This window comes from Anticarsia gemmatalis, chromosome 4 (genome assembly GCF_050436995.1).
Source record: "Anticarsia gemmatalis isolate Benzon Research Colony breed Stoneville strain chromosome 4, ilAntGemm2 primary, whole genome shotgun sequence".
In the NCBI taxonomy this organism is placed as follows: Eukaryota; Metazoa; Arthropoda; class Insecta; order Lepidoptera; family Erebidae; genus Anticarsia; species Anticarsia gemmatalis.
Genome location: NC_134748.1, coordinates 4,103,440 through 4,114,724, shown reverse-complemented (window position 1 = coordinate 4,114,724; position 11,285 = coordinate 4,103,440). Strand labels below are relative to the sequence as shown.

At 35.4% G+C, this 11,285-nt stretch overlaps 1 protein-coding gene across 1 annotated transcript; it reads left to right on the top strand.

The window, feature by feature from the left end:
* The first annotated feature begins 251 nt into the window (after window positions 1–251).
* On the top strand, window positions 252–11,014 carry Taf2 (TATA-box binding protein associated factor 2). The gene is made up of 19 exons (XM_076113188.1): window positions 252–461; window positions 538–591; window positions 671–834; window positions 1,203–1,419; window positions 1,850–2,082; window positions 2,461–2,638; window positions 3,039–3,308; window positions 3,588–3,728; window positions 3,970–4,250; window positions 4,664–4,903; window positions 5,304–5,553; window positions 5,843–6,005; window positions 6,562–6,734; window positions 7,130–7,340; window positions 7,739–7,940; window positions 8,340–8,613; window positions 8,910–9,092; window positions 9,401–9,529; window positions 9,781–11,014. The coding sequence occupies exons 1-19, from the start codon at window positions 417–419 to the stop codon at window positions 10,015–10,017; spliced, it is 3,645 nt and encodes a 1,214-aa protein (XP_075969303.1). The 5' UTR covers window positions 252–416; the 3' UTR covers window positions 10,018–11,014.
* The last annotated feature ends 271 nt before the right edge of the window (window positions 11,015–11,285 follow it).

Sequence of the window (11,285 nt, the reverse complement as noted above, 5' to 3'; positions counted from 1 at the left end):
TTACTTCGTTGCTCGTAATTTATTATGAGTTGAACGGTTTAAATATTTACCCTTTAATTTTTCATTGTATCATCAATAAGTATTACAATTAAAACATAAAGAAATAGCTACCTAGCTAGATGAATAATTATCTAGTAATTAGCTATAAGTATTTTTAACAAACATTTAGATTAGTTACTAAACATGACAAGATTAATGGAAAAATATCGTCTGTGGTTCAATCGCACATGTTCATTCATTCATTTCTCCAAGCTCGTAACCATTGTCTATGGGTTATGTCATGGTTGTTGTGTTGTGTTAGATTTTGAGAATTTCAAGACTTTACAAAAGTGAAAGAATTTGGAGATGCCAATGACTGAATAACAATACTTGCGGACGGATTATCGTGTAAAAATGATATACACCATTATTCAAAAATGAAGAAGGAACGGACGGGTGACAATTGTCGCCCCTTTAAATTATAAGTATCAGCAAATTTTTTGTGTTATAGTTTTGTGTTCACAGCATTTACTTATAATCCCTAATTGTTCCTTTACAGCTCATCAGATATTGAGTTTAACCGGGATTAGTTTTGAACGGAGGAGCGTTATAGTAAGTACAAAACAATAGTTATTTTTATTGTAGGTCAGCATAATGACATGAATTTCATAACATTGCAATACTTTTCTAGGGCTTTGTAGAGTTGACGATTGTTCCTCTCAAAGACAACCTTAGATACATTCGGCTAAATGGAAAACAATGCAGGATATACCGGGTTTGCCTCAATGACCAATATGAAGCCAACTTTCAATATTTTGACCCATTTCTGGATATCTGTCAAGCTGATCCCAATACGTAAGTAAAATAATATGTTTCGTCTAATCCCAATAAGTACTTTAGTTGATTACCTATTATTCTCTTATATTCAGTCAATTAATTTCGGGAATAGATACTTGTTACATTGTGAATTGATCTACTAAGTGGTCGCTCATTGCTTGTTCAAATTATACTAATATTATTATATTATATTTTTATTCTGTGATTTATTGATTAAAATATGGTTGCTTCAAACATAATATTTGTAAAAGATTGTTTGTCACACTAAATAGTTAAATTTTTTTACAACAAGTACACACAGCATCGCCTTTACTAGATCATACCTTCTCAAAAAAGAAATTAAACTAAAGGACAGCAACATTTTTTAACCGCTGCTTTAATTATAGGAGATCCCTGGAAGTGTTCTCTCAGTATCACTTACAAGCTGCACAGAAAATAGATCCCGATCACAACTCAGGAGAGCTTCACATACAAATACCTGAAGAAGCAGCGCACTTGGTGGGAGAGGGACGAGGGCTACGGATTGGTATTGAGTTCTCTCTTGAATCACCACAAGGTGGAATGCATTTTGTCGTTCCTGAAGGTGAAGGGAGTCTTGTTGAGGTATTTATATTATCCTGTTTATAAAACAATATAGTTAATTTGATTCAAATGTTTTAGTTTGTTAAAAACCTTGATTAATTTCTTTATTTTTTATACCTCTTCTTTTCTCATGACTTAACATGTAAGATAAATAAATAAATAGTTTAAGAATGAATGAGATGGAACCAATGTCAAAAACTTTTTTTCAAACAATTGTGTTTAGGCCAGTATTACATAGACGTGGGTGTCAGTACAGTTATTTATTAATTAGACCATCCATACTAGGTTGGCGATTTAACTTTATAACTGTATATTTATACTGTACATATAAAATTATTGTTTGTTATTTAATTTTAAGTGTATAAAATGGTACAATGTTACAAAAAAAAAAACTGTATACTTGCCTTGCATTTCATTCAGTACCAATTCAAATACAAGTTTTGTTTTGCAGAAATCAGCTCACATGTTCACTTATGGACACTCAGCGAGACTGTGGTTTCCCTGTGTAGACAGCTTTGCAGAACCATGTACTTGGAAGCTGGAGTTTACGGTTGATGAGTGTCTCACGGCTGTTTCTTGTGGGGAGTTGGTGGATGTTGTGTACACACCCGATCATAGGAGGAAGACGTTTCATTATCTGGTTAATACTCCTGCTTGTGCTCCAAACATAGCCTTGGCTATTGGGTAAGTAAATCCTACTATTATTATAAATATCTAAGTTTGTGAAGATGGTTGTATGTTTGTGACTTGCTGTACTGAATGAATTTTGATGTGTTTGTCCTTTTTTACTATTCACAGAAGCTAGTATAATATAAATATATTACTGTCAATACTTTTGATTCTAATGGAGATCACAATGAAGATAGTTATAGTTTTATGGAACTTGTGTATTTGCCTATGTAACATTTTCCAATAACCAAATGATTTACTTTTACAACCATAATATTATGATAAGGCAATATTAATGCATGTTTGAATGTCAGATATGTTGAGTCAGTTCTTCAAATCCCTTCATATAATATCTGCAGCAAATTGTATACTGATAATATTGGATCTTTCTAGGCCTTTTGAAACATATGTAGATCCCCACATGAATGAAGTGACACACTACTGCTTGCCAAACTTGATGCAAATATTGAAGAACACAGTCCGCTATTTGCATGAGGCCTTTGAGTTCTATGAGGAAACACTATCTACTAGATATCCTTATCCTTGTTATAAACAGGTGTTTGTGGATGAGGTAAGTTACTGTTGCTTTATCATATCCTGATTTTGAACATTTATGGTTCATAACTTATCAAAAATATAATAATATTGTAGCAAACAAGTGCCCTTCCAAAAACGAATTGTCTCTTTTTTCTGGAAATTTAAATTTGTATTCCCTCTTTTCTATTTTTTGTTTTTATTTTGTTTCACTGAGTTGCACAGTAATAAGAAATTAAAGTTGATTTCTTAGAAAAAAAATAACAATAATTCTGTTTTGATTAGTTTTGCATAAGTCATAAAATTGTTAAGTCATTAAATTAATTTGTTTGCCATCGACACGCTAAGAAGAAGAAGAGTCATATAATAATCTTGCTGAATATTCTTCTACTTAAACGTAACAAGACACTAACTACTATATTATTATAAAATTTTAGGTTGAAGATGACGCGACAGCATACACAACAATGTCCATATTGAGTACACACCTACTCCACTCCATTGCTATAATAGATCAAACATACATCAGTCGTAAAGCAATGGCCCAAGCAGTAGCCGAACAATTCTTCGGCTGTTTCATCACTATGCAAAACTGGTCAGACTTGTGGCTCGCTAAAGGAATACCGGACTATCTGTGTGGATTATATTCTAAGAAATGTTTCGGTAACAATGAGTATAGGTATTGGATACATCAAGAGCTACAAGAGGTAAGAAATTTATTCTTTTGTTTTTAATATAATCGTTTTATTGATCAATTGATAATATAATGAGTCTAATGCTTACGGTATTAAAGTCCAGAATAGCAAGTAGCAATGTCATGGGAATACATCTTCACTCTGATTAATTCAGTTGTTATAAACAACTAAAAAGAAAAGAGGAGGGTCTCAATTCGCTCGTAACTTTTTTCATACGAATCGAAACTTCTCGAATTTTACGGTTTTCTTTCTGTGAACTTTCTCGAAAGTTATCGTTACTCTTATTTTCAGGTGGTTGGTTACGAAGAACAATATGGAGGTATAGTATTAGATCCGTGGCAACCTCCAGCGAGCGGCGCTCGGTCGGAATCTAACGATGTTTTTTACTTCCCCGTGCGTAACGTTCATACTATGTCGCCACGGTATATTGAGGTAATTATATTTATTTAATGAAATCAGACTCAGTGGTGCCACTTGGTAGAAGCCTACATTTTCAGTATTAAGTTACTTAAGTAGCCTGTTATAAAGGACTTGAATATATATCAAATGTCTTTTACGCCTGTCTGGGTAGAGACCAAAGAATACCACTTGCAATTATTTCTGCAAACGTCTTTTGCTTCATTTGTATTGATGCATTGTCAATTGAATGATGTAATCATTTCTTTATCTCCAGATTATGCGTAAGAAGTCCCACCTAGTACTACGCATGTTGGAACAGCGTATTGGCCAAGAGTTATTACTACAAGTGTTCAACAAACAGCTCTCTTTAGCCACAAACGCTGCTAACACAAAGATCGGTAGCGGGCTCTGGGGCCATCTGTTGTTGTCAACCAACCTGTTTGTCAAAGCGATATTCACGGTGACGGGTAAAGATATGGCGGTGTTCGTGGATCAGTGGGTACGGACGGGGGGACATGCTAAGTTTCAACTTACGTCTGTCTTCAATCGGAAAAGGTAAATGTACATAATTATATAATTTATAAAAAACTTGTGATATTTAAATCAATGTTAATAATCAGAAATAGACAACATGATTTCTTTCTTTTTAAGATAGTTATGACCGGATTACACCACTTAAAAATTAAATGTTGTGTAACTTACAAAATGGAATATTCTGTCAAATCGTCTGTCGAATAAGCTATTCTACACTTATTAATAAAACATGAATCTAGTCGCTCGTATTTACTTCGATTGTATTTTTTACTAAACAAAAATCTTATGACGTTATTTCTAAAACGTAACAGAGAAAATCTTTTGCATTTTGCTCCATTATCTGCCTGCCTCACAGACATCTGTAATTCGTCTTTACGTATGACTTAAAGTTATCTTCCCGTCCAAAACCTATGAACTTCCAATTCATATTACAGAAACACAGTAGAACTAGAAATACGTCAAGACTCTGTCCACGAGCGAGGCATAAGGAAGTACGTGGGACCCCTACTAGTACAACTACAAGAACTGGACGGCACGTTCAAACATATGCTGCAGATAGAGAACACGGTGGTGAAGGCAGACATCACGTGCCACAGCAAGAGCAGAAGGAATAAGAAGAAGAAGATACCCCTGTGTACCGGGGAGGAGGTCGATATGGATCTGTCTGCTATGGAGTGAGTGTTCGACAAAAAATGTTTTTGGCGGTATTGTAGTAAACATGGAACGTTTATAATTTGACCATGCAATATGAAAGCCCCCCTTTCTTAGACCTTGTGTTATTGTGATAGGCGAATACGGAGTCTTATATTGCCTGTGGCCTGAAGGGCGGAATGAGCAAAGTTTTAAAATAAGCGATGCTTTAAATAACAGAAACGTTCGATTTTTCAACGCTCAAAAGTATTGAATCAATCTGATTTCTTGTTCGTTGGTTCTTTAACGTAAAGACCGCGCGCGTTAAGTATTTGTAAAAGATGTTAAAAACAACTGGAGAAATTTTTGGTGTGTTGTTTAATTACAATGTTATGTATTTACAAAGTATGAATAGAACTAAGTCATATTTGTTTTTGTCTACAGTGATTCACCAGTCCTATGGATCCGTCTGGACCCCGAGATGTCGCTCTTGCGTAGCACCGTGATATCTCAGCCTGACTACCAGTGGCAGTTCCAGCTACGTCACGAGCGTGACGTCACGGCACAGAGCGAGGCTATTGATGCGCTACACAACTATCCCGTAGCAGCTACGAGAAAAGCGCTCACTGACGTCATTGAGAACGAACAGACGTATTACAAGATTAGATGTAGGGCTGCACATTGTTTGACTAAGGTAAGAATGTAATAATGTTGACTTTAGTTGCTGTAATCATTTTTTATTTCTAGCTTATAGTGTTAGTTTTTTTGAAAAGTGTTCATAATGTCTCTTATGTTACACCTAACAACTACAAACGTGCACGTGCATATGCATGTACGTACGTACGCGGTCATACATTGTCTATATATTGCAATCAAAATATTATTCACTAGGTCTTTAAGATGATCATTGTACAGAAACAGAAAAAAGGAAACAGTAATTTCCCGTTTTGAAGAAGTTGTAATAATCTCTCTTTGCACCATAGGTAGCAAACGCAATGATAAGTTCGTGGGCGGGTCCGCCGGCAATGTTGACGATATTCCGCAAGATGTTCGGCTCGTTCGCGGCACCGCACATCATCAAACAGAACAACTTCGACAATCTACAACATTACTTCTTACAGAAAACTATACCGGTTGCGATGGCAGGTAAGTGTATCATACAAACCCTGGTTATAATTGATGGTGTAATTTATAATGCAGTCACGACACATAATTTTACCTCCTATGAACAAGTATCGGATAGATTATCAAATGAAGTATTGACAGAATTTACACTAAATATCCATCACTAGCAGTGATAGCCCAGTGGTATAAGTTGACACCTCCCACGCCAGTGGTCGCAGGTTCAAAACCGAGGCAACACACCAATGACTTTTCGAAGTTATGTGTGTATTAGAAATAATTATCACATGCTCCAACGGTGAGGGAAAACATCGTGAGGAAACCTTGCATGCCTAAAATTTGTTTAATACATTTATTGAGGGCATGCAAAGTCCCCACCCCGCACTTGGCCAGCGTGGTGGACTTAAGGCCTAACCCCTCCCTCATAACGGGAGGAGACCCTTGCCTAGCAGTGGGACAGAAATGGGTTAAATTTATATCCATCACTAAGTTGTAAAATAGGCCATATGAACTTTTAACATACAAGAATAAAATATCAAAGTTATACCATATTATTTCAAGCATATTAATTTTTGTCTAGGTTTGAGGAACATCCACGGTATTTGTCCGCCCGAAGTGGTGCGGTTTCTGCTAGATCTGTTCAAGTACAACGACAATTCAAAGAATCATTTCTCGGATAATTACTACAAGGCGGCATTAGTCGACGCGCTGGCAGCTACTATTACACCGGTTATATCTGCTGTATTGCAACCGGTAAGTAAAAGGCCGAAGATTTCAAATTTTAAATTAGTCTGTGTAATGTGTGTACGAAGTTGCTGCGGTAATGACCTACACATGCGTATACGCAGTATTTAATATTGCATTAAATTTGGTGAACTTATAACTTGCTATACTTTATTAATTTTTAAAATTCGAACATAAAGAAGTTAGACACGATTTGAAATGATGATGAAATGTTCTATTAAACCATTTATTGTTTAAATTAGAACACGTCCAAAGGTTTCAAATATAATTGTATTCTCCAAAGTATTATAAAAAAAACATCAGAATCCATCAATATTATAAAATTGTTAGTCATTCTTATTTCTCAATATAAGGTTCTTTCATAATAATAATTACTGGTAATTTCTCTAAAATATTGTTTTTAGGGTGCAATTACAGCAGATTCACTGTCAGCCGACACTCGACTAGTATTAGAAGAGATCACGCGAGTATTAAACTTGGAGAAAGTGCTACCTTGCTATAAGAACACGGTGACAGTCAGTTGTCTGCGGGCGATACGACGGTTACAACAGTGCGGACATCTGCCTAGCACACCCATGATATTCAGAGCTTATGCACAGTATGGACAGTATATTGGTGAGTTTGTAATTGTTTTTTTTTAGATCATTTTTATAGCTTTTCCTATAGTCTGCGTGATATTTGATATGTAAAACAATAATGACACCTTAGGTTTGCCGCACAGGTGCCAAGGCACTGGCATATTTTCTGTACATTTTATTTTGATAGACTCGCTGACTAATTTTAATTAACTCACTTCCTTGATGTTATCGGCATTTTAAGTAACACTTTTTGGTATACGAAAGCATAAACGCTTTTAATAGCTATTTTTTCTCTAAATGATTTTAATTTCCATTTACCAATCATGTTAAAGGTCAGGATTTTGAACCGTATTCCATCAAACTGTCGAAAATCTTATGAACTTCAGTCACTTTAGGCTACTGAAGATGTTAAAGTCAGCTTATTCTTTCGTCTAGATGTTCGGCTGGCGGCGTTCGAATGTCTCGTCGACTTCGTCCGCGTGGACGGCAAACCAGAAGATCTATCATCATTGCTAACTGCAGTAGAGAGTGACGCCGACCCCGGCGTTAGACACGGGCTCGCTCGACTACTCATCAACATGCCGCCGTTCGAGCCCGCGCAAAGACATCGCTTGGATACAGAGGCTGTTGTACACAGGTATATTGTTTACTCATGTATTTTTACAAACAAGAAACCATACTAAGATTCATTTGCTTTTTGTTTATTTTAAAATTTGCAATAGCCAGTGTTGGTAACTGGTGTACATAAATCTCCCTTGTGCTGCCAAAAGTAAATACCACAGGACATGGAAACAAAACAAGTTCATTATTTTTTCAATGAATATTTTATTAAATCTTATATTTGCCAGTCCTCTATGAGTGATAACTATAAAACTTCCTAAATTAAATTGCTAACCATTATTACCGTTACATGGAACGATTACCGAGTATATCTACACAGATGATTTACATCTGAAAGAATCGAATTTTATATCGATTAAGAATTCGACTTTATCGACGTCAGACTCAATAATTTACCTCTGCTACTTATTTATAGGTTGTGGGGCTACATAAACTGTCATTTATCAAACGACGCAAGACTGAGATGTGATCTCGTAGATTTATACTACACATTATACGGACTGAAGAGGCCAATCTGTGTGCCTCTGCCTGAAATACAGGCCATGATGAAACAGATGCACCATAAAGAGAGGGAGAGGCTCGAGAGAGAGCGAGAGAGGGAGAGAAGGGAAAGAGAAGAAAAGGAGAAAGAAAGAGAACGACTGTTGGAGTTGGAAGTTAAACCGGTTATCAAACAAGAAGTTGTTGATGTAAGTAGATATATTTATATTGTATCTTTAAAAATAATATTTTGGTATCATACTTTTGAATTTGCTTTAAGTTCAAATGTAATAATTATATACAGTACACATGAAACAAGTGTCTCTTTTTAACTTGCTAGCATGATTAGGAATTGTGAAACCATTAGAAAAACCAAATCAAAAACAGCATAAGCGAGTAAAGTATACTCAACGACTAACATGGAATATCGAACTTTCCACTTTGCAGAAATAATTTGCCTTCTATTAAATTGTAATAGGTATCTAAATAAGCTATCTCTTTCTAGGTAACTTACGACCCGCAAATCGGGCCGCTAGACGCGGGATTGCCCGGCTTATCTTCAATAGACAGAATAAAGGACGCTCCTATGGATGATCTGCTACCGGTACCACTGTCCAACATCAAGGAGGAAGATGTCAAGATTGATGTCACCAGTGTACCTACGGAACTACCTATTCGAGTGTTTAGTGTAAGTTATTATAGCAAAGTCGCTTTGTGAATCTTTACTAAAGTAACAGTAATAATAAAAAGGGATAGATTTTGCATGCAATGCAGTACCATGTTGATACAAAGAAAAAAAGACATCTAGCTCGCCCGACTGTGTTTATATTATCACCAACTATTTGGTGCCACTTTTTACCCCCTTATATCTCAAAAACTAGTTGATATAATGACGTCAATGAAGGTGATTTGATAAAACAGAATGTCAAAACGATTAGATCTAAGTATGTACTTCTTTAGATGGACGTCAGTGCGTAATGTTATTTATTTTTGCAGGATGATAATAAGCGGGAGTTTATATCTGACAATGCCGTGCCGTTACCTGGCATTCCTGGTACTTCTGGACCTATTGGCTTCGAACCGGGCATGTTCCGACATGACAAAGATGATATGGGAGCTCCTAAGGTATGAATAAAATTATATTCGATTTTATACGTCTGAAGAAGCCTTTATAGTGCAATTTTGCCTTTTTTATAAAGATCTCTTGAAAATATGATGAACTGGTTGCAATGGCATCTATTATGAAGTAACAACATGCTAAAATATTACTCAATGTTTCATATCATTAATAATATTTATTACGAGTGGATAACTATATCAATATTCTTGATGTGAATTTTGACTGTTTCTTTAATACAACTTATAAATGCCCACAGGCAAAGAAGAAGAAGAAAGAGAAGAAGAAGCACAAACACAAACATAAGCACAAGCACAGCAGTAAGGACAAGTCGAAGGAGCATAAAGACAAAGACCGCTCATTACCTCCGCACCCGCCATCGAGCACCGACCATTTGAAGATCAAAGAAGAAACCCGAGAGACTCTCAGCTCGTTCAGTTCTAGCCAAAGTCCATCTGAAGATGTATCTTCTATGCCAAGTAATATGAGCTTCTAAAGTTCATAATTACAGTTTGGCAATTTCAAACGTGCGAACTACGTCATGTCATATTATCGGGCTCTCTCGCTCGCACTTACACACTGTCCCATTTGTGTCTTTCTTTTAATTATGACATAGTTCGCACGTTTGAAATGGCGAAAGTATAAGTGATGTGATAGGTCTAGAGTTGGATATTTTGTTATCGACTGTTATATCAAATACAGCGCCTCTATTGTAAGTCAAAGGAACTAATTTAGTGTCTAAGAACCTACTTTTAAATTCGCGCGGATGCAAAATTTTGTCTCTACATTAAATATTTTTTGAGTAGTGCTAATTAAAGTGGAACTCGGCATCGAGATTTCACTCACTTTGATGTTGGTGCCCGGAGTAGACGTTCGTAACGTGCACGGGTACGTATACGCTTCAACTTGACTTTAAATTTGTTATTGTGATTATTTTTGAATTTAAGTTCACACTTCAGTAATTGTGTTTGAATTAGTCTAACTGAACAATAAAATTGCTTTGTCAATTTATACATTAATATTTTATTCATCATATTATTTTCTTGTCCGCGTCAATAGAAAATGTGTTATTCTTTATTTATTTGTTCCTCTTTCATTGAAACTGTTGAAATGAATGTCAAATGATTGGACTTAAGATTTCGTTACTCTGCGTCTTAAACGAAACTGATTGTTTTTAATGTTCCATAGTATTAATACGTGCTATTGAATAATGATAATGACGTTAAAATGATTGTATTTCTCATCATCTGTTGTAAAATACTGCAGTAAATTCTATATAATTCTAATGACTGGAAATTTAGTTATACCATAGTTTTAAGTTGAAATTTTAAGCGACATTAGACCCGTAAATAATTTTTTCTCAGATTTGAAAACGCTTTCAAAGTTTTGCTTAGCGATTTGATTTGTTAGCGGCTTATTTAAACGGGTCTAAGAATGTTATATTATAAGTAAAAGTGAAAGATATCACTATAAGCGAATAAAGTTTCTATGGTAATTTATTTGTGTGTTTTATTGCTACTACAATAGATAATATTAAGGCTTACATACTGTGCAAACGTTCTAATTACGTCGTAGATAAAAAATGATATAATGTTAGAGCACTAGAACAGTTCGATAAGGCAGGTAAGTATATGAGCGAAATCGTCAGATTCAAATGTCATGACGTTCGCGCGTTTATAATGGCCCGTATATAGCAAATTACTTGTAAGTCGGCCTGTAACAATAATTATTTGGGTATGATTGCAAAAAAACATAAGTTATAAA

Excerpts from the sequence above, each read along its gene's own strand:
- Taf2 (XM_076113188.1), top strand. The coding sequence starts at position 417 with ATGAAGAAGGAACGGACGGGTGACAATTGTCGCCCCTTTAAATTA. Across the intron at positions 2,083-2,460 it reads AACATAGCCTTGGCTATTGG|GCCTTTTGAAACATATGTAG; the intron begins GTAAGTAAATCC and ends GGATCTTTCTAG. Across the intron at positions 5,554-5,842 it reads CTGCACATTGTTTGACTAAG|GTAGCAAACGCAATGATAAG; the intron begins GTAAGAATGTAA and ends TTTGCACCATAG.